The 27,700-nt window shown below is 41.6% G+C and overlaps 1 protein-coding gene across 2 annotated transcripts; it reads left to right on the plus strand.

The window, feature by feature from the left end:
- The first annotated feature begins 1,142 nt into the window (after positions 1-1,142).
- LOC306826462 (epidermal retinol dehydrogenase 2-like) lies at positions 1,143-27,343 on the plus strand. Of its 2 annotated transcripts, none has more exons than XM_079347821.1 (7): positions 1,143-1,296; positions 4,432-4,759; positions 7,413-7,544; positions 8,030-8,129; positions 10,966-11,110; positions 15,184-15,309; positions 24,986-27,343. In XM_079347821.1, exons 1-7 carry the CDS (start codon positions 1,160-1,162, stop codon positions 25,083-25,085), a joined length of 1,068 nt encoding a protein of 355 aa, XP_079203947.1. In that variant the 5' UTR covers positions 1,143-1,159; the 3' UTR covers positions 25,086-27,343. The 2 variants fall into 2 exon arrangements, with proteins under 2 accessions (XP_079203947.1, XP_079203948.1); XM_079347822.1 differs by lacking the exon at positions 1,143-1,296 and adding an exon at positions 1,351-1,476.
- Positions 27,344-27,700: the final 357 nt, after the last annotated feature.

Genomic DNA, 27,700 nt, shown 5'->3' on the forward strand with positions numbered 1-27,700 from the left:
GAGGGCTGGAGAAAAACCACACTTTGTTTTAACTGAATCCAAATATTGTGATTGTAACAAGAAACATTTTAACCTTTTAAGAGTGCTTTACAAAAGCTTGTTGCGTCTTCTTTTGATTAAATTTAATAAAATACGTTTATCACAGGATCCAGGGATCACCGGAACAAACTTGTGCCTGCATTAGGCCCACTTATAGTGACACCTTTTCTTTCTTCTCCATTCCTTTGAAGCATAGCTATTTAATAATGTACTTAATATAATGACAAGTAGTTCTTATTTATACATATACATAGCTTAGAAGCATATCACAGTAACATTTAAAACATAATTCTATAAGTCTGGAAGTTGTTATGTCATTTTTGTTAAAGCTCTTCAAATAATAATGAATTATTTACTTGTTTCATCATAATAAAACACAAAACCTTGAACTTTGTCTTTCAGTGTGTTGTTTGCAGGTGGAGAAAGCAAATATTTACTTACATTCCTGTAATTTAGTAGCTGTTTGTGTATTTAAATTATTTTGAGTGGTTTTTAAAACCTGTAATTTCACTTTTACTAAAGTATATTTTAGTGAAAGTATATTGTTCTTTAAAGCATCCATTACTGACTCAAAAAACTAATGGTGCAAGTTGATCAAGTTATTTGTTGACTGTGTGAGGAGTCAGACTGATCTGTGGTCGGGAGAGGAAAACACATTTGAACTGGTTTCTGGATCCCGAAAGAAGATGAACTCATTATTTCTGCAAAGCACAGGAAGGAGAAATCATGTTTCAGTTTACAAACCCACCACCTCCTCTCATATATGGCAAAACTGCTCAGTGAATACATTTACATACATTTGACTTTTTTTTTAATTTTTACTTTTAACGTTTACTTTTACTTGAGAAGATAGAGCAGTAATTTTACTTCAGGTACAAGTTTTTCATAAAACTGTACTTGTATATATTTGTACTCTTTCCATCCCTGGTACTTTGTGAATAATTAAAACAGATAAATCATACATCTTTTGATTTCAATGCTCTCGATTTTATTTTCGCACATAGCCCTTTTCCCCTACCGTGGCTCTATTTACATATAATTAAAAAGGTTAAAAGACGCGCTAAAACTACATTTCCCAGTATCCCCTTCGGTCAGTCATTGGATGATTCGCTGTCACGTGATGTTGTTGCGCAGCCCTCCGCTCGGAGTTTGTGTGTTTGATGTGACATCCTGCTTCTTTTCTTCACCCGAGGCTACAAGAACTCTGACGGGGGACAGAGACCGAGCAACGCCCGGGAAACAGCGGGTAACCTCGCGGTAACAGGTTCCTGGAGCCTCTCCACACTTTGTTATCTTGTGTTGTTTTATCAGCGTCAGTGATAAGAGCGCAGCCCGCGGTGTCGTAACGACAGACCCGAGTACCGAGCAAAGGTCTCGGTCACAGCTGACGCACAGACTCGCTGTTAGACTCACGCTGCTCCGACGCTCATTTACTCGGTAAGTTTGACGATATTTAACGATTTAAATGTAGTATGCGTGTGCTGGTTGTTTACTGTCTGCATGCATGTGTGTTAAGTGTTCTTGAAAGTGTCGACTGTGAATATTTGAAGACATTTGAGGTTTTTAAAGAAGTTTCTGAACAAACTGAACACGCAATAACAAACATACAGAGGAGCATCTGTTTCCACATGATTGTGTCCATCTGTGAAACTTTAATCACAAAACAGTCTCTTCATAATACTGTGCACACAGCTCCATTATTCATGTTTATAACTGTGTATATATAAACTTTATTACAGGCTCTAAGCCCAATAGACAGACATACAACATATAAAAACAGTGACATAAACATATAAACAAAAGAAAAAAAACCCTACAAAACCAACTCTGGACAATATTAGAAAAAGGGATTATTATTTTTAAGACATTTGCAGGAAAATATCATGCTGAAAAGATCATTGATAAATAAGAGACATGAGGAAAAGGTTGTCATCAGTTTTAATTTTTCTCAGGCCGAAGCAGACACCGAAAAGTATTCACAGCGCTTTATTTTTTGCACGTTATGTTACAGCCTTTTTCCCCCAAATGGATTGAATTATTGTGTTTACCTCCTTACTCCATAATGACAAAGAAAAAAAAAAAGTGTGCTTGAAATTTTTGCTAATAAAAAAAAATCACATGCACTGAAGTTTTCTCAGTACTTTGTTGATGCACCTTTGGCATCAGTTTCATCTTTGCAGTTCCTCTGGAGCTCCGTTAGGTTGGATGGGGAGCGTCAGCCCTCTGTTAGCTCGGGTTCCAGTCTGAGCTCTGGCTGGGCCACTCCCTGGTTATCTCGGCTGTGTGCTCAAGGTCGTTGTCCTGTTGGAAGATGAACCTTGGCTCCAGTCTGAGGTCCGGAGCGCTCTGGAGCAGCTTTCCATCAAAGACGTCTCTGTACATTCATCATCCCCGCTGCGTGACGCTGCCACCACCACGCTTCACTACCGGCCGGGTGATGAGCAGGGGCCTGGTTTCCTCCGGACATGACGCTCGGCGTTCAGGCCCCAGACTTCAGTCTTTGTTTCATCAGACCAGAGAGTGTTGTTTCTCGTAGTCTGAGAGGCCTTCAGGTGCCTTTTGGCAAACTCCACGCGGGCTTTAATGTGCCGAGTATTGATCTTCCATCTGGCCACTGGAGCGTACAGGCCTGATTGGTGGAGTGCTGCAGATGGTTCTCCTTCTGGAAGGATCTCCTCTCTCCACAGATCTGTGCCTGTCTCAGAGGTCTATACACACTGGCTGTGTCCTCTGACATATAGAGACAGTGATTTTCCAAATCATGTCCAATCAGCTGATTCCATCCAAGTTGTTTTAAACATCCCAAAAATGATGATGCACATTTCTGCTGTGTCAGCGGTGTGTGAGTGGATGAGTTAAGACTGATGGTCACTTCCCACAGCAGCCTCTACCATCAGTGTGTGAGTGTTTCCATTTCTAACTGGGCCTGTCAGCGTTAACACATTGATCGCGTGCACTGTAGACTCACAGTGATGGTAAAGAGTCCGAGCTGTGGAGGCGTCTGTAACCTTGTGGTTAGTTTGCGTGCTCTCTCTCTCTCTGTCTCTCTCTCTCTCTCTCTATCCCTTTCTCTCTCTCTCTCTCTCTCTCTCTATCTCTTTCTCTCTCTGTCTCTCTCTCTCTCTCTCTATCCCTTTCTCTCTCTCTCTCTGTCTCTCTCTCTCTCTCTCCCTTTCTCTCTCTATCTCTTTCTCTCTCTCTCTCTCTCTCTCTCCCTTTCTCTCTCTCTCCCTTTCTCTCTCTCTCTCTCTCTCTCTCTCCCTTTGTCTCTCTATCCCTTTCTCTCTCTCTCTCTCTCTCTCTCTCTCTCTCTCTCTCTCTCTCTCTCTCTCTCATATAAAGGCGTAACATATCGGTGTTAAAAAAGCCAACGAGACCTTGAACAGATCCTTTCACTTCAGGAAAAGTGTTTGACGAGTCACCAGTTAGTATCCTCATGTGACATCGAACACTTCCCTTTTTGAATGTGTTTTCATTTACTCATCAGACCCTTTAATGTGCTTAACGTACGCTCTATCAAAGAGCCTCTTTTTTTCCAAAATAAAAGCAGGTTTGTTTCCAAGCGAATTAAGGTCGTAAGAAACAGTACATTTCAAACATGTCATTTAAACTGGGATGAATGGCCTGAACTATTGATTTTCAGCGTTTCATCGTGATTCAAATACTGAACTGTGTGACTGAATTTAATGTGTTACCTGTGATTTATTTAAAACCTAAATTGCATTCTAGATATGAAATGATTAGCATTTTTCCAGCCCGATCTCCAAACATGGCGTCAGGCCAGTTTAACCAACCAATCAGAGCGCGTCGTTAAAAAGCGTTCCTACGTTTAAAGTGATTGATCCTGCAAGGATCCTGAAGCTTCGCTGTGAGACCCACGTCACACCACAGTGTGAACGGACCGCCTGTCTTTGTCTCTCGTTTTGATTCAAAATGTGAGTTGACTTGAGATGATAAGATCACAGAGATTGGTGTTGTGATTTGTTTTTTAAACAGTTGGAATCAAAGAGTAGAGTAAAATCCAGTTTACAGGACGCACGTTTAGTACCACCTGGATAACATGCTGAGAGTGCAGCCTCCACCATCACACGCTGCACGCCACCCATTGTGTAGTGAAGATCGTACACTGTGCTGGGACATACAGTGACAGAGACACTTTTTGCTGCAGGCTGAGAGTTCAGCTAGTGTACTGTAGGTAATGGTGCTAACTCCACACAGTGAACACAGCAGCTCCTGAACACAATCTGCATTGATCACAATAGAACTCGTCACGCAGGACGACCGTTTGAAACTTTTGTCTCCCTGGGAAACTTCAGACTCCAGATTTGATGGTTCTCTCCCAGCTCAAACGACTAACAAAGACGCCCGCTGTCCTCTGTCCTTTCTTCATAGATCCATCATGAACTTCATCCTGGAAACCCTGCAGGTCCTCCTGCTGTCTCTGTGGTACAACATCGAGGCCTTCATCTACTTCTTCTTGCCCATGAGGAAGAAGAGCGTGGCGGGGGAGGTGGTGCTGATCACGGGCTCCAGCAGCGGGATCGGCCGGCTCATGGCTCAGGAGTTTGCGGCGTTGGGGACGGTGCTGGTGCTGTGGGACATCAACGAGGACGGCATGAAGGAGACGGCCCGGCTGGCTAAAGAGGGCGGAGCCAGCAGGGTCCATTATTACCTGTGTGACTGCAGCGACAGGACCGAGGTGTACAGGGTGGCCGACCAGGTGAGTGAGCCGTCAGTGATCCAGTCCCTCTGGACCAGTTACCATGGAAGCACTTGAAGCTAAGCGTTTAGGATGCACAGATTTCTTGGTTCAGCTCTGAGTACAGATTAGTGGTAACAGACTGAGACAGAGAAGAGGCTCATCATATGTCAATGAAACTTTAACACTACACTATAAAGATTAGTTTGTAGAGGACTTACATTACTTGAGATATTTCCAACAGTTGTCAAAGTCAGAGAGAAGTCCTTCATTTTATAGTCGTAATGCCCCGTGTCTTTGGTGGCTCACTTGTTTATCGTTGCCACGGAAACACCGGATGTTACGTCCCTGCATGAGGAGCTGCCGTGCGGTTGCTGTGATTAAATGTTTTTTTTTTTTTAAAGTTCACGTGATTTAAACATGGATACGTCGTCAGTAAGCATACTCTCTCTCTTCAGCTGCTCCGTCCTGTTCGTCTTTACAGAGGTCGATTCAGAGGTCATTTCCCCCCCGGGGCGGGGATATGATCCATGATATGAACAAACGCTGAGCAGTCAACAGAGAGTCAGAAAGCAGATGTGCAGGTCATAAAGACGGTCGGAGTTGACGAACTTGACGTGATAAATAAAAGTTGAGGTTGGATTGAAAGGAGGAGAACGCTGCAGGAACAGGAAGACTGACGAGTCAGCAGGCGAGGACCGTTCTGTTTTTACTGCTGCTGAACCCTCCAGAATGGAATAACTGCAGCCTCTAAATAAAAAGTTAATGAAGACGAGGTGGTGCTGAATCTCAGTGACTGTGCGGTTTTGTTAGAAATAAAAGACAGTATGAAACATTTCAGATAGAATTTCTCATTAAGTAAAATACCAAAGACGCAGCGACGAGACGCTTTATAATATCGTCTTTCTCCGTCTCTGTCGGATGGTAAAAAGTCATGTGTTGAATATTGAATGACTTTATTGACCTGAAACGTCTCTCAGCTCTGCCCACATCCTCTTCACTTTCATTCATTATTCAAACATGACGCCACAGCTTTATTACCCGGTATGGGAATGTTTATAAAACCTCTTTATCGATGCGGGCCGAGCACATGGCTGATCTGACCTGAGAGGGCGTGTCCTGCTCACTATCACGCATCTGATTGGTCAGTCCGACAAGCAGCTTCAGAATCATGACAGACGGATAACAAACACCTGTTTATTGTCTCCATACTAAAAAAAATAGTGAATTAGACGTCTCCATGGTTACAGTCTGTGTGTCTGTGGCGCTCTCCTGAGGAGCTCCAGAGGCTGAGAGCTGAGCTGCTGATCCAGACTTCTGAAGCCTGGTTAAAGCACCTCTGTGTTTTTGTGCTCAAGCTGACAGACGAGTCAGGAACATCTGGTACAACATCTGGTACACTGTGTTCTCTTTACGTCGTCCCTGTTTGAAACTCCAGGCTGATAGTGATGGGAGTCAGTCTGATTGTTTCTAACTTAGTACAGACGAGTAGATCTTCAAACAGTGACGTTCTCCTCATGAAAGAGCCGCGTCCGCCTCATGTTAATGTAAACAAGGGTGTTTCCCGGAACAGGTTTTGCGTGTGTGTGTGTTATGTAAATAGTCAGAGTGTAACACTCCTATTGCTCCTCTCTCTGTGTTAAACTTTATCTTCAGACCTTCACTTCATAAACTACTTTTACAATGAATGAATCCATTAGAAAAATCCAAAATGTGACGCGCATCAACTCCTGCTCGTCTCTTGTCCCTCTCTCTCCGTTTGTCCCAGATGAGTAGAATCCTGAACAGAGAAACTCATTTGCCTCCTCGACTCGTCTCAGTAAACAAACACTGAGTCAGTAAAAAACTCTGGATCAACCCCGAGACAGAGGGCTCACTCAGGCCTGTTCCAGAGGGAGAGACACTTTAGCTCAGAGTCAGTTACCATGGTAACTGAACCTAACCTGGTCGGGAGCAGGTTATTTTCAGTGAACTCCTCTTTCAGAGTCAGAAACACGGTTTCATTTCCTCGTTCTTTCAGTCAGTCCGTACCACGCTGTGTTAGTAAAGATTCACTGTTTGTCTGAAAACAAATCCAGGTTGTTGTAACACTAAATGTTAGCGAGGCTGTACTCCAGTCTCGTGTGTCAGTGAACTACTTTGTGGAAGGTGTCTTTTAGGCGAGGAGCCTGGAGGGGAGAGGGCTGCATTACTCTGCAGAGAATAAAGAGGTGTTCATTTAAACTCCTTAATGAAGCCTGTGTGTGTGTTATGTTAGATGATGCACATTCAAATAGACACTGAATGAAGTTCACTTTGTTTGAAATGTGAAACGTATCATTGCTGACATGTTCTCGGTCAGAGGTCTGTTACTCTCCACAAACACACAGGAGGACGAGCTGGAACCTGAAGAAATGCAGATTTTAGACGGAGCTCCAACATCGAGACAAAGCCCTCTTAGAGTCCTGCTATGTGATGCAAATAACACAACGACGCCTTAATTACAACACACACACACACATTAACACACACACATTAACACAACATTTACATCTCTGTTATCTCTGCGTGTGTGGGGTTACAGTTACTCATTTGGATCAACACAAAGACCTGAAACGACGAGTTCATGATCATTTAATTGTGATGAAAGCTGACAGACGTGTGTGTGTGTGTGTGTGTGTGTGTGTGTGTGCAGGTGAAGAGAGAGGTGGGGGACGTCACCATCCTGGTGAACAACGCCGGCATCGTGACCGGGAAGAAGTTCATGGACGCTCCTGACTCTCTGATCGAGAAGACGATGGAGGTCAACACCATGGCTCACTTCTGGGTCAGTCACACTTTAACATGAACACACAATATACACACAAGCAGCACACACAACGAGTCAAAGGTGAAGAGATAACTGACAGAGCCATGTGTTTGTTTTATTTGAAGACTTGAGGATGATAAATTCTCCATGTGCACTAAAATCCAAGCGTGGGAAATCTTCACGTTATCAGAGTTTGTATTGAGTCTTCTCATGTCGCCTGTATCGTTGTGTGCAGGTGACATCACTTCCTGTTTGAGGCTCCTCAGTTTCTTCTGGTGTTGCTCGGACTGAATAATGTCTGTGCTGTCGCTTTAAATAAAATCTATGTTTTTGTGGATATTTTCAATTGGACGGACTACAGGAAGCATGGAAGTCATGGTCGTAGAGAACAGCTCTGATCAGCATCAATAAGAAAACAAATAATTAATATGGAAAGAAAAAAGTGTTTTATTTGTCAGTTTTCTTTAAGTTCGTATCATTTTATCTTCGTCTGTGTCTCTCAGATGTACAAAGCTTTCCTTCCCGCCATGATCGCCAACAACCACGGTCACCTGGTCAGTATCGCCAGCTCAGCAGGACTGATCGGAGTCAACGGACTGGCAGGTGTGTGTGTGTGTGTGTGTGTGTGTGTGTGTGTGTGTGTGTGTGTGTGTGTGTGTGTGTGTGTGTGTGTGTGTGTGTGTGTGTGTGTGTGTGTGTGTGTGTGTGTGTTTTAAATCTTCATCAGAGATACAGTATCTTCATATTAAGTTGACCTTCAGAGGACTCCTTCATGTCAGAGCGATACTTTGATGCACGTTTCCAGTCGATCCTTCCTCTTCTTTAATGATCATCAGTGTCAAAGAGAACAAAGACTGATCGACACTGTGCGCCTGATAAAACTGTGTCCCACATATGAGCGCACTGCAGACAGACACTCAGTTTGTTTTCATTGAGGACGAGCGTTAGAGCACACTCCCAGGGAACAGGAAGTTTGATCCCGCCTGTCTTTAATGTGAGGGTGTGGAAACAGGAAGTGGAGGAACACTTAAAGCTGCTGTTAACTGCTGACCCACACGCACGCCATCACTTTAACCATCTGCAGCCATTTGTGAACGTGCTCGCCTACAGGCTGGTCAACAGTACGGCTTTAGAGCGTGAAATGTTTCTAATACATACTGAAGTAGCTTTATTTAGCCAACAAATCCTTTAAATATAGAATTATCTTACACTAAGCCAAAATAAAAACTGTCTCTGTTTACTGACTTTATTTAAAACCAGCTGATTAAACATTACTGATATAAGAGGAATATTGTCTTGAACACATTCTATCAATGTTTTTAGATCATTGACTGGACTGGTGTAGTCCTCTTTGGTTTACACATGAGGAGTGGATTGGGCATCGGGAATTGGTTTAAATCGATTTGAGATCCCAAGAATCAAAGTGGAATCTCATGGTGAGCTATTAACAGATCCAATCCCCCGCTGGTCGATTTAGAGAAAAGAAGAAAATCTGCAGGAAAACAATAAAGCTCACAGGAGGGACGGTGATGAAGCTGTCAGCCGGTCACTGTGACACCTTGTACGAAGTCACGTGACAACAACATCAAAGAGAAGCTCGTATCTGACTGGGATTAAATGTCTGGACAGGACTCGGGGGAGGGGCTCAGTGTTGGTAGGCTGCTCAGTGCTGATTGGACGCTGCAGCGCTGCATGTGAATCATCACTCACTTGTCATTCATAATGATGCACACTCCATGCTTCCTCTTATTAGTGACCGTGTGCTGTCAGATAATCTGAATGAACTTTGTTTGTACAGATTAAACTCAGAGATTCACCTCTTACCCACATCCATCACACAGCTTCACACCTGTCTGCTCACAGAGGGGTTCCAACTCAGGGCTCCTCTCACAGCTGGATTAGCACCTGTAAACATCCTAACAGCTGGAATGATAATAATATCACAGGTTTATGAGCTGAGCACCACCAAGGTGATAAAAACAACAAGAAGACCCCGTCCTCTCGAGTGCAGCCATGAGCAGCTGAACTCACAAGATCACACGAGAACTACCTGCAAACAACACATCTGTGTTTTTCAGCTTGTTTGTTTGTTTGGAGCGTTTGTGACGTAATCTTCATAAAGTGACGAGTGCTCTGTGCGTTCCCTTAACGGACGACTTCCTGTCTGACGGGTTTATTCAGTTCTTGATGCGAGCTTGCAGCGGTCTCCATCAGAAATAGACTGGGGGGCTTATTGAGGCAGGCATGTGTTTTCTAATAGTCAAAGAGGACACTCGCTGACCACCTGAGCTCTCAGTCTGTAAATGAATGATTCTTGAAGTATTAGTATCTGCACACTGTCATACAGCACATATGAACAAAGTTCAGAGTGAACATGAAATCTGAGGAACATCCCACTTGGATAAGATTATGGATCAGTTTAATCTTCAGAGAAAAGAGACACACCCACTCGAGTCAGACGGGTAGAAAAAGGATCATTTAAAGTCTTTAAACTGAGCCGACGTTAAACTGGATCTTTACCAGAGACAAACAGATTTATTATATTTATTATTCGCCATGTTTGAAAACACTCATTCATCTTTGAACTGTTCAAGCTTCATTAACACTGATCAAGATGTATGTGGGATTATTTATTCAGAACCCAGATGATTTAAAATCCAAACTCAGTGTGTCCAGAACTTTATCACATGTTCAACTTGTGTTTTAAAACAGTGTTTTATTTAATGATCGATGGAATCAAAAAGTACTGAAACTTTCAAATAAGTGATCAATCTTCAGAATCAATAACAATCAGAAATACTTTATTAATCCCAGGGGGAAATTGTTGCTGTTGCTCAAAAACACAGTACAGAAGTAAAGAGATAATTTAGACTATTACTAAATAGCAGCTAGGACTGGAACAATAATCTATGTACAAGCAAAAACGACTTAAAGATTGAAATATAAAGAATGTTTACTCTTACTAGTATATATATAAAGAAGTTCGCTATCGGAGACTCTCAAAGGAAGGTGTTTTAGAGTTTGATGGCCACAGGCAGGAATGACCTCCTGTGGCGCTCCGTTGTGCATCGGGGGGCGGGATCAGTCTAGCTCAGATTGTGCTCATTTATAGTTATCCAAAACAGAGCGAGCTCTGTGTTCATTGAACCAAACAATGCTAATGTTTCTGTACATTAACAACTTTTGCTGATTTAAAATCAACACATTACTCAGTATTTGGTGCCTATGACTTCTATCTCTGTTACCATGGTAACAAAGGGGTGTTAATGTAAGGTTGCTTAAAGTTGCGGTCTTGAAAAAGCTCTCATCCTAAGTGGATGTCAGTGTTAAGGATCCCGGATGAGGGATGTAAACGGAGCTCAGTCCATCAGGATGAGACTTCCTGTCACCGTGACTCTTGAGAGAACAAGCTCTCACTCTGACATTTCTCTCTCTGCAGATTACTGTGCCAGTAAGTTTGGGGCCGTGGGTTTTGCTGAGTCGTTTGGTCTGGAAATGTTGGCGATGGGGAAAGAAGGCGTGAAGACGACCATCGTGTGTCCATACTTCATCAACACCGGGATGTTTGATGGATGCCAGACCAAGTAAGTTTCTATCTGTTAGTCTGCCTTCTTTTCACTGTATATCACTGACCTTTGGAGCAGCAACCATCTCTCCTCTCCAAAGGAAAGCAGCAGGCTTGTTTTAAGTGTAAAGGTCACATATTATCCTTCTTTTCAAAAAGTTTAAATAAGTCTCAGAGCTCCCCAGAACTTACTGTTCTACAGTAAATCCACTCTGATCCTGTATTTGATCATGTCTATAAACCCCTCTACTTCAGCCCTGCTCAGAGCAGACTGTTTCTGTTTCTGTAGCTTTAAATATGTAAATGAGCGGTGTCTGACCACGCCCCCTCTCTGGAAGGACTCGGGTGGCTCGGTCTTTCTCGCTATGTCCTTCTGTTGACAGTGTGAAGGCAGACTCAGAGGGCAGAACAAACACCTAGCTGTGGGAGTGTCACCCACCTGGGGGAGGGGTTACTGCCCTTTGTGATGTCATAAAGGGAAACCCCAAACAGCCTGTTTGAGCACACATTGTCTTAAAAGTGGAGCGGGCCAAAGATGGAGTGGATGGACTTTTCTCATCATTGGGGGTTTGTAGATGGACTAGGGACACATATTAGTGTTAGAGAAACATGGTAAATAATATTTTGTGACCTTATAATCTCAGAATCGTTTCAGCTATCAAAAACTGCGAAAAAATGTTACACTAGTTACTTAATTAAACATCAGCTGCTTTATACAATTCTGCAGGCCTGGAAGAATAGTGCAAAAACACGACAACTCTCCAGTCCACATGTTTACAGAAAGTGTGGTGATAGGTATTTAGAGATATATTACAGATAATATTCTTGATATTTCCCTCTGTTTTGTGAATATTTTGAACTGCACCTTCAGAAATGACATCTCTTTTAAAGCAGCAGAGTCTCAGTCTGAATTTTAAAACAAACCATTGACCCTACGATGGACATCCTGTCAATCATCTTGACTGACAGCTGCTCCGTGTTTCCCCGTCTCCTCCGGTAGACGAGCTCCTCTGATCGTCTGTACCCTCAGTCTCTAACTCCTCATGATAACAGTGAGAGAAATGTTGGGCTTGTTTTGAGCAGCCTGCAGGCAGAATAAACCACATTAACCAGAGGTGAAGATAAAAACAACAGCCGTCACCTCCACCACACACATTTCCTCTGACACAGGGCCGCTCTGTGGAATCAGCCTGGACACAAACAACGAGCAGACGGTCATACTGATGTAATAATAAAGCACTTTTAATACATTATAAAACATGAAAAAAGAGTGAACATCAAATGTTTGTCCAAGTGACCACAAAAAAACCCTCCACAGCCATTTCAGCTGACTTTGATGCTAAAATCCCTTTTAAGGTACAAAAAGTTAAAGCACGAGCTTCATCACATCTGTTCTCGTGGGTTCAGCAGCTCCTCTTCTCTCTTAGTACATTTGTATTCCAAGCTGTATTGGCCAATCACGTATCAGCAAGTTTGGTGAATGGAGGTAAAACAGTCTCTTGTTGACAGTATTCTGATGATGATTAAAGTTTCTAGAGACGGATGTCGACACTAACGTGCAGCTGATGATCTCTTCTAGATCAACATTTAGATGTCCTCACTACTTAGAAGGCAGGTCTGACCCGTTTACTTTTTACAAATCTGCACCAAATAAATCACTTTGGCCAATGTCAGCAGCGTGGATACCTTTCCATCTGCTGTCTTCATGGACTGTTTCTCCTGCACACAAGAAAGCCATGCTGATACATGATTGGTCAGTACAGCTCGGGCTTTACAACAAACCAGAACATTTCAAACTCTGAAAATCAAGACCGCTGTGACCCCGTGTCTGTACATCCTGATTATGGTCAGTGTAAACAGGAAATTTGGAATCACCAATTATAGCAATTTAGAGTGAGAAATCTTTCACATGTAATCAGAGTGACTGACAGAAAACTGATGGAGTAAAGGTTCGAAGGAGGGAAAGAGCCCCCCCCCCCCCTCCCATTTCCTGCCGTGCTCCTCTCTAGACATCCTGAGGTCCAGATTTAAAGGTGTTGTGTCCGTCTTTATTTTTGTCTCCCCGTGTTAATCCCCCCTTAAGCCCCGCAGACGCGCACACACACACACACACACACACACACACACACACACACACACACCTACACCTGTCCTGTCTCTTCTTGCTCCTCACATCTGTACCTGAGGTCCTTTAGCCCGACACTTCACACACACTGTGGCCTGATTCAAACTGAGGGGCTTAATTCAGCGTTGTTTACAGACGTGTGAATTCTGTCTCACTGAACCTCGGCCGGTTTTCAGACATTTATTTCCGGCAGTCACAGACGATCTGAAGGTGATGATGGTTGTCGAATAAGCGATCCACCTTTTTGAACGACCGCTCCGAGCGCTGAAGTTGAAAATCGTTCAACTTTTCAGAAAGGCGCTGTTGACGAGACCAGCGCTCTTTTAGAGTTTAGACTTTATTGTCCCCGAGGGGAAAATCTTTTTCACCAAAAATAGTACAGTACAAGTAAACAATAGTTTCAGGGCTGCGCACCGACAGAGGGACAGGTGTGACGCGCGGCTGAGCACAGGTATCGTTGGTGTTGTCGCAGCAAAGCATGCGCCATCTAGCAGTGTGAACATTTTCCAAATGTATAATGTTCTCTGTTGTTTTTCCCCCTAACCATCAGGTATCCACATCCTCTTCTCTCTGTGTGTGACCGGGAAATAAACATCTCAAATACAAAACAGAGTAAGGAGTGAAGTGAAGATCATACAGCGGCCGTTGTCAACAGACTGTTGTCATAGAGACAGGACCGACGTGCAGCGCTTTTCTTCTGTGCGAGCAAATTATTCATCCAAGTTCACACAGCCAGCACTTTTCTACCCCAAAATGTGAACACACGGTCAGAGAGGAGAGTGAACACCTGAGGGGGGCGGAGCTTCTGTCAGCGGGACAAATTGTTTTGTAGTTTATGATGGGAGATGACTTCCATAAAGTGATTCGAGGCTGAATGATATGTGACTGAATGTCAAAGTGCACGGGTGTGCTGAACAGGAGGGAGTCGATACAATGAAAACAATTAGCTACAGCTATTTATTGATATTAGCACATTTGAATACAAAGAATATGTTGAATAAAATAATAATCATAAGTCAAGCGAATGCGACATTTGGCTTAATTATTCAAGGTTTAAGTGGTAAAATGAAGCTAAATGGAAATCCCCATCACTAACCAACTGGAACACATTTTTCACCTCAGTAGTCATTAAGTTTGTGCGTCAGGGACAGTTCATGTCTGACGCCTCGGGTTTTCAGCTTGTCTGTCCTGTTCCTGTAAAGGCCACGTCTCAGAAACACCTCACCAAAGACTGTTGGCGTTGACTTGAAGGGTCTTGGCCACGTGTAGAGGCCATCTTGGAAGAGCGCCAGCACCCCCTGCAGGCAGGGAGGAGGGTCACTGATGTTAGGAGGTCTAACGGATACCTGAGGTCGTTTGTCTCTTCAGCTGTTGGCTTATTTAAATAAGCTGTGGACACTGTTGCCTGTACACTTGTACGATGTGCTGTTGGTCTTTGTCTCCCTCGCCTCACTCACGTCCGTCATGATGGTCTCCATGTTAAATGTATGTATTGCTGTCATTGTGCTGTTGTTACGGATGTATTGCCTGTATGGACCTCTCCTATAAACCAAAGCGATATGAGGTTTTTTTATTTGTCTCAGATAACTAGTCTTTGGTCTGTGCTGGCTCTAGCATTATTAGGGCTTTAGTTTAATCCTCCAACATTCACACTGGGTCCTTCTTTCTGGGCTCATCGGCCCCATGGGTAAAAAAAAGAAAAGAAAACCGCCATCATCTAGATTATTGAATCACAATACTTTAAAAATCGCATCAGCAACCAAGAACATCCCCACAGAAGCATATGGTCCCAGCTCTTGTGACTTTCAGTGTTTCACAGTGAGCCTCCAGCGGACACTTGACCCAACTGCAGGATTTGACACTTCCTCATTGGCTCTTTTTCTCCACCAGGGTGGTTAGTAAATATTTAACAGCTGATGGATGTTGTGCTTTTCCTTTTTCTTAATCCTCCTCTTCATCTTCTTCAGGTGGCCGACTCTAATGCCCATCCTGGATCCAAAGTACGTTGCCAAGAAGATCATCCACGCCGTGCTCACAGATCAGGTGTACCTGCTGATGCCCAGGAGCATGTACCTGATCACGGCCCTCAAGAAGTGAGTGTTCACCTTTTCTCTTCCCTCACACTGAGCTGACATGGCGATACACTGTTCAAACAGCTCACACACTCGCGTACCAGCTTCAGTCTGATTTACTGGAATCCCTTCACTTGTTTACATCTGGGTTGTAGAGCAGACCAATGAGCTGGAGGAACAGTGAGTCTGTGGCTTCAGCCCTGACTGCTGACGTGTAGCTGCGTTACACTTTGAACACAACACTTAACCGTGTTGAATGATTAAACTGACGAGGAGTGTGGCGTACAGAGTGATGAACAAACGCATCCCTAATTCTCCCCGCTCAAATGTTTTTGTCGTATTTCAAGAAATTCCATCAAAGAAGTAAAAAAAAAAAAATATGCGGCCCTTTTGTTGCCATGGAGACAAAATGGTTTGATCTGTTATTGGATGTTATCTACATTCTGGTTTTGTGACAGCCCTACTCTGCTGTGTGCGCGCACGTGCAATCATGCACGTGTGCATGCGAGCGTGCACGTGTGTGCGCACGTGCGTGGGCAGCCGTGATAAAATCAGAAATGGACTGTGAATGTGACTCCATCAGTGAATCACTGAGCGATGTCAGGACTCTCAGACCTTTTTTCTCTTTTTAAACATTTCCACACTATTTTTATCCCGTGCACACACTCCATGTGTTTACCGTGTTACGTTGCACACACTCGGAGCTCACGGCCTCGCTGATTTATTTCAACAGGCTTGAGTCACTCACAGGTTCAAAGAGAGGGGCAAAGAATACAAACCTGCTCCATCAGAACGGGTCACAAGTGACGATCGGCTAATTTTATGTTTCTCGATTTATTCACCAGTCAAAAGCTTTAATTTTAGCTTCATTGTATAACACTAGCAGGTCTCTTTTTTCGCTTTCACCAGCAGAGGGCGCTGTAAGCGTCATCACTCTGGTGTTCAGCGCTGAGGTGCGTACATGCTACTTTGTATTTGCCTCCTATATATATCTTTTCCAAAAGTGTTTGATAACTACAGTTTAAGGAATACATGTGATACATGTTTATGTCTGAATCTATCTACCTCTAAAGTTTGACCATGGATTAATGAAAGATATCCGACAATTTATAGGTATCTGATTTTCTTCTAACTAAAATTGATATTGGCCCTTAACAAATACTGTATTGGTCAGAAAATCGAATTTCATTGATTCTCCGTTTGATCCCATGGCAACAAAAGCAGAATTCCTAGACAGCTAGTATTGGTTAATATCTGTATTGTAATTAATTAATTAGCAGGTTGCACACTGTTTAATAAGATTGGTAATGCCAGGAGGCCACATGGTACGATATTATCACGATAAATGTGTGACGATACAATGTTATTGCGATGTAACTTTTTTTAACTGCATCACATGTCCCTAAAATGAAACTAAATCAAGAAGTGATGATGTAATTTAACGCTACGTCTCACATCGAAGAGCTGTAACAGGAAGTGAGGCGCAGCGAGGTCCGCTGAGCCTAAAAAGGAGGCAAACGTGATTCACAAAGCTTTAAACCTGGTGACGTCGCCATGGCAACTGACTCTCAGCTCATGGCCTTGTTGGTAACAGGTTATGTTCAGAGTGAACGGATTAACAGAATGTTTTCTGTGTGGACATTTAAAATCCTCATCGAATATGTTCATGGAAACTTGTGGACTAGTAACGTTTTATAGTTATATAGTATAAAGACTGTTGAGTCTGCAGACGACCTGAGTGATCATTTAGTTCTGCCTGGTTGTTCTGCTTGAATCATGTGTTAGTTGTTCGAGTTTCAAGGTTCAGTGCTTAGTTTGTCACATTAGAAATCGACGAGAATCATCAACAGTTTGTCAAATGGAATAAAAGCTACCTATTAATAAATGGAAGAAGATGTATTTTATTTTTCCTGCGAGGGGAAATGAATGTTTACATTGTGTTGTTGAGAAAAGCTCAAACGCACACCGTCACAAACCAGATCCTCGGGACGTGCACTCATGGAGAGTGAGGGGGCTGCACCTCTGCAGTGACGGGAAGTGACTTGAACCCATGACCCTCTGGTTCCCAACCCTACTCTCGCCCCTATGAGCGATAATGAAGTCATTTTCTGCATGGGCGTCAGTTTACTACAGTCATCTTCCCCTCTTATTATTGGTCGCTGATCACGCTTCATAGAGCAGAAGAAGAGTCAAAAGACTCGCCCACTTTTCTGATGGCGTGCGCAGAGCCTGAAGCACAACGTGTCAAACGCTCATAACCAGCTTCACCATCCTCCATACCTCTAACTGCAGCCTCCGAAGAGAAAGACTGTGTGTTGAACGTCGTGGTACACCTCTCAGAGGCTTCCTGTCTTATCATGTTAAGTCTTACTCTGATGTATTTCTGCATCTTGAACCTTATCGCGGCTCAGAGAGAAAGGCGACTGCATGTTTGCACACAGTGATGTCTGCATTGAGTGAAGAGTCTGATAAACAGCCATCAGAAACACCAAACTGAGCCATGACGACTGAAATCAGACATCTGCTCCGTCTCTGCCAGAGTTTATGAGCTTCAGTAAAAACCAAAGTCAGGCCTGAAGCACACACAAACACACAGTTTTATAGACACTCTGAAGGTGCGAGGCAGCAGATAGGGTACTTCTGAGCAGGTATCTAACTCATGAAGTGTGAAAAGCATCCTTTCAGGAGATGCTTTTACAGCTAAGAACCGAACACCAGACACAGACGAGGGATTTAATCGGCTGTGAAAACATTACGATTGACATAGGGAATAACATTTCATGGAGAAATGACCTAAAAATGAGCATATGTGGATCTGTTCTTTTACTCGACGTCAGAAGAGTTGAGCCCTGTTTTTATATTTTCATAAAAATGACTCAAAGGTAGAACCAGTTTGTGAATGTCTCAGAGTAGATGAGTTCATCCTGCAGCAGTGAAACACGCTGTAATATTTTAGGGGACACAAATGTTTTCATGCCGCTCTGAATTGAAATACTATAAAGAAGTTACGTCGGGTGCAGCCGCCAAAATAACTCTCTGTTTAGGACCTGATGGGGTTAAAAAAGCGTCTCCATTTATTGTGTATTGAAAGCTGGTTTCACACAGCGACACGGACATGGCTGTCTGCATGACCTATTCACGTCTTTTCTCCCTCACGAGGTCACAATCATACATTTAATGCAAAGTGGTACATTGTTCCGTGAATAAACCTTGTGCTCTTTGGAGTGATAGTCTTAATGAGTGTCCACTTTAACTGACCAGTCTGAAGACACGAAACATACTCAGAAAACAGTCGAATTGAGAACAATTGAAGTGTGTTTCCTGCTTTAATTATGCTATTTGTGTGGCTAAAGCTGTTAGCTGTGCTAGCACCACCAGATCTCGAGGATGAACATGAAACATCCTGTCGTTCAAACAACTCGCAATTCCAGTGCCAACTAGCGAGGGCGAGGCCGTTGAACCGTTGAGTTGACTAAACGAGAGCATCCCGACACAGAACACACCAGCTGTTGATCTGTTGCTGCCTCATTTGATTCATTTCTGTTCACTGTGTGTTGTACAAATACTGTGTTCAATCCAAACTAACCACTTCAAGCACCAGAGTCACCAAATGACTGAATTAACAGCTCAAGGCAGCAGTCGACCAACAACTCCTGGGTGCAGTCCCCAAAACGTCAAAGACAGTTTTCTCTGAAGTCACATTCGACGTTGAGAGATTTGATGAACTTTCCCGTCTGTTTGGCTCATATCGCTTCTCTCTGCACAAACAATGGGAACAAACCAGTTTAATCTAAAGTTTTGTCGTGTTTGGTGGACCCTCTCCCATCTTCAGCATGTGTTCAGATTGTTGACATCAGTCTTTAAGATTAGGATGGTATGCAGTAGTTTTTCTGACATTGTATGAATGAACTATATCCATATTATCTGCTTTTTCCTAGAATCACATCCAAGTAAAGCTTTCGAGTTGGACTTTGTCTCTCAGAAAGAAGCCTGTTATATACAGTATATGATATATACAATATATGATATATGAAACCTGTTCTTTGTGCAGTATCTGGCTGTCTCATTAGCCTTCAGTGTCACTACACGATCAGCTCACCTGTCCGTCCTCCTGGAGTGCACACACAGTCGGCAGGTGTTAGAAATGATGTGTGAGCAGGTGTGTGGGAGCTCCACACCACTTCATGGAGACTCATCAGATGGACATTTCCTTTATTACTGTGAACAATGACCTTCTGATTTGCACCTCTCTGCCAGACGTCTGCTGAAGCTCCATGATGGAGATGATTATGGATTGTGTTCTTTTTCTCATCTTATCTTTACATCGTCATCGTCACCTTTCTTCTCTCTCCTCACAACTCCTGCTCTTTGCCCCTTTTTGTAATTATCCAACTCGTTATTTTAATTCCCCTCTGTTCTCCTAACCAACTCAACCATTTCAGTGACAGTTTGTTGGAAGTGTATGATTATTTTGAAATACATCAGAGCTGATCTTAAAAAAAACCCCCAAAACTACCATCAGGCTGAATACTTTGTCTTCAATAAAAAACCTTACTTTGTGCCTCAGTAAGAGTCATATTATAAAGTTTAATATATTTATTTTATGGACACACACATTAAAGAAAAACTCAGCGTGAAGCATCAGTCTGACACGTTGTGTGAACGTTACAACCTGGTGAGGTAGAGATTGTAACCCTGCTCAGTGCTATATAAGAAATGGACGAAGTGTCAGTTATGTCACACTGAAATGGAGTCATAAAGCCCACCATAGCAGCGGCCATATTAGACAAGCTGATTCTTAGATCGATCCAAAAAGAGACAAAAAGGCGTTGCTGAGGTCGGCCTTAAGCCTCCTGGCAAACAGCTTCAACACGCCCACCTGTCAGTCAACTGAGGCAAACTTTATTAGTTTGCTAGTTAAAAAAAATTACAAAGAAATTAGCCATGGAAGATGTTTTTTTTTCTTGATCCAGTTTATAAACGTGTTTATTTCTGTTAAAAAAAGACATTTTAATACAGGGTGTTAATACAAGGGCTTTTGCAGCCAGCCTCTAGTGGACAATCAAGGAACTGCATTGTTTTGCACTTTCAGCTTGTGTACAAATAAGAAAGGCTGCACTTCCAGTTATCTCACTGTAACCAAAGGTGTTCCTCAGGGATTGATCCTGGGACTCCCTCCGTTCATTCTTTACATGACTTCAAGCTAAACATCACATATTGTCTAAATTACTGAAAGTAATTGACAACTTTCAGTAAAAAATGTTGCTTTAACTTTATCTCAGCCTAGCTTAAGAGTCTTCTTAGCATACAGCAGAATATTGTTGTGTGCATTATTATGTTATGGTAAATGTGTAGTCAGTTTGGGGCCAGGTGATGATTGTCCAACATCTAAAAACAACTAAGGATGAGCGTCTTATAATGAAACATTCTTACGAGAGTAAACGCCAAGCAAACCTCAACAGAATCTGGATTCAGCTGAATTCTCTTACTCAGGCTCCCTACTTTTAACTAAATCAAAGAAACCACATATACATAGCTTATTCTGTAAAAGTTTAACTCTTAGGTAATGAATCTCTTCGTCTTACATACACACAGACATGAACATACACTTCATAATATGTTACCTCGTGCATCTTCAGACTGAGGGCATTTTGGTGGCGCACTCTTTAAGCACGACCTTTTCCTGAAGTATAACTTTCTATGCATCCTGTGTGATTTACCAGAAACTTGAACAAAGGTACTGTATATGAATTAACATATAAAACGACATCTTCTAGGTTTTATATGTTGAACTGAAATGTGTCATTCCTGGCCACAAATCAAGATAATTTCCCCCCCTACAATCTCAGATGGGAGAACAATGTTTTCACTTGGCTCAAATAATATAAAGCAGTTAGTATTTTTATAATAATAAAGTTAATCCTCTGTTCTGTTGTCTGAAAGCCTGTGTTTTATCCTCTGACAGTGTTGTGTGTGATAAGAAAGTGTCACATTGATAATTCTGTCAGAAAGCTTTTGCTCTCCTAAATGAAGCTCAAACCTCGCCTGTCACCTCCGTTCATTTGACATAAAAGCTATTGTACTGTGTCTTTTAATAATGAGCCGTATTATCGGCTTTGTCTCCGTTCGATCTTTGAACAGTCTTTGTTCATCATACTATTGTGTCCTCCCCGTGTTGCTGACACGTGATGAACGCGTCCTTCTGCTCAACAAAGCCTGTTTACGTTAGCACACACCGTCAGTTCATTTACTGATATTTATGATGCTAAACTAGAAATGTTTGTGTTAAAACTTCACTGCAGCAGTTGAATGCTGGACCGTCATGAAGTCAGTCAGGTTTTTTTAGTTCTTTGAGCCTGGTTGAGTTTAAAAATGATCCAGAATCAAATTTTACAATATCATAGTTTTTTTCCAAATACCCTAATTTACACTAAATTATGAATGTAACCATGGTGACATGGTCTATTAAGCTCCGTTCCCACACAGCAGTCTGGTACAGTAGGCTTTGGTAAAGCCTGTTCCTGTTTGCTCTTCCACAGCGAACCGTGCCCTATTTGGTCAGCAGCGTGTAAGCCGGACGCCGATAGCCGCGTCAGCTACGTAATATTGTCACGATAGCAGCTAACTGCTAAAAGCTAACCCGCTAATAAAGTCAACAAAGGAGACAAACAAAATCAACGATGCATGCTAATAATCAAAGCTTTACAGAGCTTTGATTATTAGCATGCTACAGACTTTATGTGTTAGCTATTAACATAGTGACTGTTGTATATTAAACAAAAGAAATTCAGAAAGTTTGTGAAACACATTACACACTTGCTTGTCAGTGTTTTTGTTGAATTCTGAACGTTAAATGTTATAAATATTCAGCACGTACAGTTGTCAGGAATAGCAAATTAAGCTACAGAGTTAAAAACAGAAGATTTTGTGTGTTAGGTAATTCTTCTGTAAGGTTGGACATTTTAACATGAGGCTCTAACGGGGATCAACTCACTGCAGTTGTTAATACCACAAAGTTCTCTGCAGTGAGTCAGAAACATTAGAATTACAAAACAAATTGTCTGCCTTCAGATATTTCCTTCTTCTATTAGAAAACACGCCTGTTCTGATCAGAGCTTCTTCACCGCAGAGTTTCTAATAACCATAAATGATTGTGTGTGTGTGTGTGTGTGTGTGTGTTGGGGGGGGGGGGTCACACTGTGTGCCTGATGTTCTTGTAGAAATAATGTTATTGTGTTTCACTGTGAAAAGAAAGAGAGCAGACAGTGTTTCACTGCTGGAGCTCAGTGTGGCAGATGGAAAAACGTTTGAAGACAAAATCTTCTGCTGTGAAACTTGTTTCATCAAGTTGTAGTTTATTTCAGCTTCATCTCACAAGTGAAAGAAAGTCTCAACTACTATATTCCAGTCTTACACTATTACTTGTTTTTTTTAGGAATAAAAACTTTCATTGTATATGTTTTTAAACTAAATAATTGTACAAATTGACATTCCTGCCATCCCGTTAAATATGAGTGGAAGAAGTCTGAGGTGTTAAAGGACACTGGCACTGTAAAATAAACATGACGTTTTTATAAGATAAGAAATCTTTACTGTCATTGTACAAGTACAACCAAACTGTCAGAGCAATCCAATAGATGACGTGTAAAAGAAATATAACAAATGTACAAATACAAACACTATAAGCAAATTTACAAATAGGAATATAAAAATATGAATACGGATCAGTAATGCAGTATTAACAGACAGTATGCAGTTAAATATACACTAAGTTGAAAGTTGTGTAACCTTTGAGCCATAGGTTTAGATTAAACTGAGAGTCTCTGTTAGCTTAACCTCAATGCTAACTAACGCGACTGCTGTGTGCAGGGCTCCTATTACAACATGTTTTATCTCCTGAACCCTTTCTGCTATTGGAACCAAAATTGGTGAACATGTGGAGACGTGATGTCTGAATGAGCAGGCAAAATGAGGTGCAGTTTGACCATTAGGGGGCGCTGTAGCAGCATCCCCTTGCTATAAAGGAAATTGTCTTTTTCTGTCCTTTTGTGAATTTGAATTTGACTCCTCATGTTTGTTTTACGTAGAGCTGGGAAACAATCAAAAGGTTGAATCACATGAGTTCCTGTGGTTAATCACGATTTATCACATTGGAAAAGCAAAATCCAGTAATGAATTCAAAAGCAGTGTATAGTGCAATTTTATTGTAAATGTACTTTTCAACTTAACCAATGTAATCAAAGCAAAATAAATACAAAACTAAAGCTTATTGCAACTGCATGGGCACATTGTCATCTTGTTAGTTGTATAAAAAAAAATCTGCCCAGAAAATCCAGAGCCACAATCATAACATTAAAAGAGGCAAGGTAACAGCAGTACCATTTTCTTTAATCAGGGTGCAGGATAATCAGTCTATGTCCAGGACCAAATGTCCCTGTTAGAGTGAGATGTCTCTCTGTTTTCATTACTGTTAGAGCATGTGAATGTAGCTCCCACTCTTCATCAATAAAATGCACTGTAACTTCCAGGTAATCATGGCTACCCAGTGATGTCCAGTGAAGGCAACAGACGGTGCACCTTGTAAATTTGTCTCTTTTGCATTCCTCTCCTTCTCATACATCTTGTGTATTCTTCTTGTGATGGTGCGTCTTGAGGGAATCTCATACCTGTCCTCATTTGTTACAATTCTGAGAACGTTTCTCAGACATCGTCCACAACACTCATCATCTCCTTCACTATAGCATTTGTTAGCTTCTCTTGTCTTTCTCCCACACGCTGCAATGTAGTCTTCCGAAGCCTCGCTCCACTGTTTGTTTTGTTGAATGATTTGCTGGTATCAACTGAGTGTGTTGAATTCAGATGGTACTTCAGACTGAAACATTCAACTTGGCAGTGATTACAAATAACTTCAGCTTTGTCGACCGCGGCGTCTGGAAGAACTTTAAAATGAAAATGCCCATGTGGAAGTTCTGAACTCTTCTCCATGCCTGATTATCCACCAGTTCTTATCCGACTGTTTCCTCTTTCCTGTGAGCGCCCAGCAGGAAGCAACCTAGCCTCGCTAACAATCCAATTTTCAAAATAAAAGGCAGTGAGTAACAGACTTTTATGTGAAGAAAATAAATAATAAAAATGAATAAATAAAAACGTCATTAATTAGAGATTAAATAATTGTTGGTGATAATTAATCAATTAGTTAACGCGAACGTAACGTGTGAACTTGCCCAGCCCTAATTTTAAGCCTTTGTTCATCCCATCACTTGCAGTAAATCTTTGGAAAGGCCTAAGGCCTCCACATTGTCATCTAAGTGATCTAAGTCATTGATCCTGATCTAAGTCATCCTCTTAGATAAGTATCCTCTTATATGATATTCTTGCTTTTAATTGTAAAACTGCAGTCAACACCTGAACACTGTCGAAGTGGGCTTGCAATTAAGATAAATTAGTTGTGAATTATCTTGTAGAGGTTTGATTCATGCGTCTCTTAGAAATACTTATACTGGAGTTTTTTACTGTTTCAGTACCTTTTGATACAACTGGGGTTTATCTTTACGGATGTTGTTTAATATTAAAAGTATTGAAGCATAACATGTTTCAACAACCTTTGGTCTTACTGTAGTGAAATACTTGAAACTGAAGCCAAACACTTTCCAAACGTTGTCAGAACCATCTTAACCATCTGCTTCTCTCTCCTCAGCATCCTGCCCATGAAGCAGGGCATCCTGCTTGGTCAGTACCTGGGAGCCTTCAGCCTCATGGACACGTTCAGAGGACACTCCAAAGGAAAACAGGAGTGATGACTGAAAGGAAACCACAGTACAGTGTCTTATTTCCAAATCTTAAAAATGAATTAGTCCAATCACTCAGAGTAGGACCAAAGACGTAGCAGAGAATCTGAATTCAATTTCCAGACATGCTGTCCCTTTCCCTTTCATTTCAATGGTTAATACTTGAATAATACAAATAATGAATGTCAGTCGACCTCTAAATCTGACATATAAATCCATGTTTTTATAAATCCATGTTCTTAATTTGAACGTTGTCTTAGTTTGAGTTCAAATGTAATCTTGTTTTTAACATTTTCCAATAGAAGAAACAAATCCGGTTTATGCTGTTATGTATGTAGATGCTGAGATAGTAGAGGGATCCACCCCTGCTGGTGGATGATGGGACCGTTAATGTGCTTGTCATGAATGTACAAAAAAAAAAAGTGCTCATAAGGACCTCTTGCACTCACAGCCTGAGTGCCTACTGCTGCTGATGATGTAACGATGTGTCATCAGTCCCAGTCAAACCTTCGCCTGTATGGAAAAACAAAAGGCTAAGCACAAATGTAAAGTTTTCATGATTCAAAGTTTGATATATTAGCTATCATTTAACGATTAATATGACATTGTTCATTTTGTGAAGCTGAAGCGCTTCTACACGTACGCAAACGTGACATCACGTTGTGCACATCCTCGGAAATTAATGCAACCGGGAGATGCAATATGCATATAACCACTAGGAGCAGTGTAGGACATCAGTGTTCGGGACCAAAATGTCTGCAACATAATCCTTGATGCATCAAAGTGTGATCACTAGAAGTGCTTTGTTTTATCACTGACATGCTCCTTTATTATGATGCATCGTGGCTTTTGTCATTGAAGCCAACGTAATCACTCAGATGTGATTTTAAATTTCTTAAAGTTCAGTCGTGAGTCTGGTCCAGTGTTTTACACTTTATTTCACATGAAATACTGCCAGGGTCGAGCGCTCACACTCGGACAATAGATCAGACCCACGGGATTCAAAATGTGACATCGTAACAATGGGTCAAAACCACTCGCACCACAAAGAGTGATTTTCTGAATCCTGTGTTCATCACTTTGAGGTCCAAATGTTAGCTTTCATTAGCTAGCATCATACTAGCACATGTTTATTCCACAGAACGAAGAAGTAATAGTCAACTGGTATATTGAAGCTAGCTGCTGTGTGAACCCTTTATCGGCACACATTTCATGAATGAAGAACAAGTCCTATGTAAACATTTCAAAGCTGTGAACACATGTATACCTTTATGTGATCTTGTGCTTTACTTTGAATGTCAATCTGTTTCCTGTCTTAACACACCTGATTACCTGCACAACAATTAGAAGCACACTTCTATGCTGATGTCCTCTTTGACCTTTCACACAGTATTAAGATCAGGTACCTGGGACCTCTGCTAGTGTGATTTACCCCTGAACGTCAGTGTTCGGGGCAACACTCAATAGTGTGTTAATATTCAAATTTACAGACATGAAAACACTGAGTCACTGCATGACCTCCACCTTGTTGCGTAGCTCATGATCTACAGGCGGCAGTGCCTCAGTGTATATTAGACAACAAGCACAAAGTCAGATATGTGGCTCTAATGTCACATAAATAAACCCAGATTCAGCTACATAGAAGTTATAAGCATTGTTTTCCTGTGGAGCCAAGAGAACGTCAGCTACAAGCACAACTTTCTACTTGTGATGGTGTGAATAACCTTTGCACTTCTGGTCCTTTCATATTTGTTTGCTTCTGTTTGACTGTCATCACTATCAGAAGACCTTTTACCATCAGGTTATATCTCATTATGTTAAGAAGGGTGGTCACAATACCAATGTTTAAAGCTTTGGTACGACTCCAGTGAAAATCAAACAAGCTGTCTTGTTTCAAGTTTCAAGAAAAACACAATAACCATGTCACACTTTTCATGAAACCTGCAAACATTTGAAGAAAAATGTTGACCACCTTTATCTGAAGTAATTCTTCATGAAGTGAAGTTCATGTATTAATGTATTCATTGTATTTGATATGTTAAAGGTCCTAACATAAGTTTATTAAGCACTTAAAACATTTACTAATGTGTACCAGTCTGTGTCATTTCATTATGACTGTTATCATCATGTACCTGTGGACATATGTAGCAGTTTTTTTAATCATCTTGTATGTGTCTTATGTAATTCATATCTGATCGTCGTCCTACGCTTATACGTTCACCAGTTTCCTCAAACATGTCGACTCATAAAGAAACTCGTGGAAATTAGCAGAGACTTGTGTTTTTATTTGAAGTTTGTACGTTTAATTAAGTCCCATCAACCAATACTGTAAGACCGGCTGAAGCATCTGTGTATATTTACTGTAATAATTTTTAAATTAAAAGAACAATACTTACACATCACTGCTTCATGCTGCTGACATTTGTGATTACTTTGGACTACTGGTGACTTCGTGTTTTTAAAGATCACACATTATTCTTTTATTTAACATGTAAGTAAGTCTCAGAGCTCCTCAAAACCTGTGTGCAAAGTTTCTTGTTTCACTTTGATTCTGTTTTTGATCATGCCTATAAACCCCTCTATTTCAGCCCTGCTCAGAACAGACTGTTTCTGTGTCCGTAGCT

This window comes from Symphodus melops, assembly GCF_947650265.1.
Source record: "Symphodus melops genome assembly, chromosome: 7".
Lineage (NCBI taxonomy): Eukaryota > Metazoa > Chordata > Actinopteri > Labriformes > Labridae > Symphodus > Symphodus melops.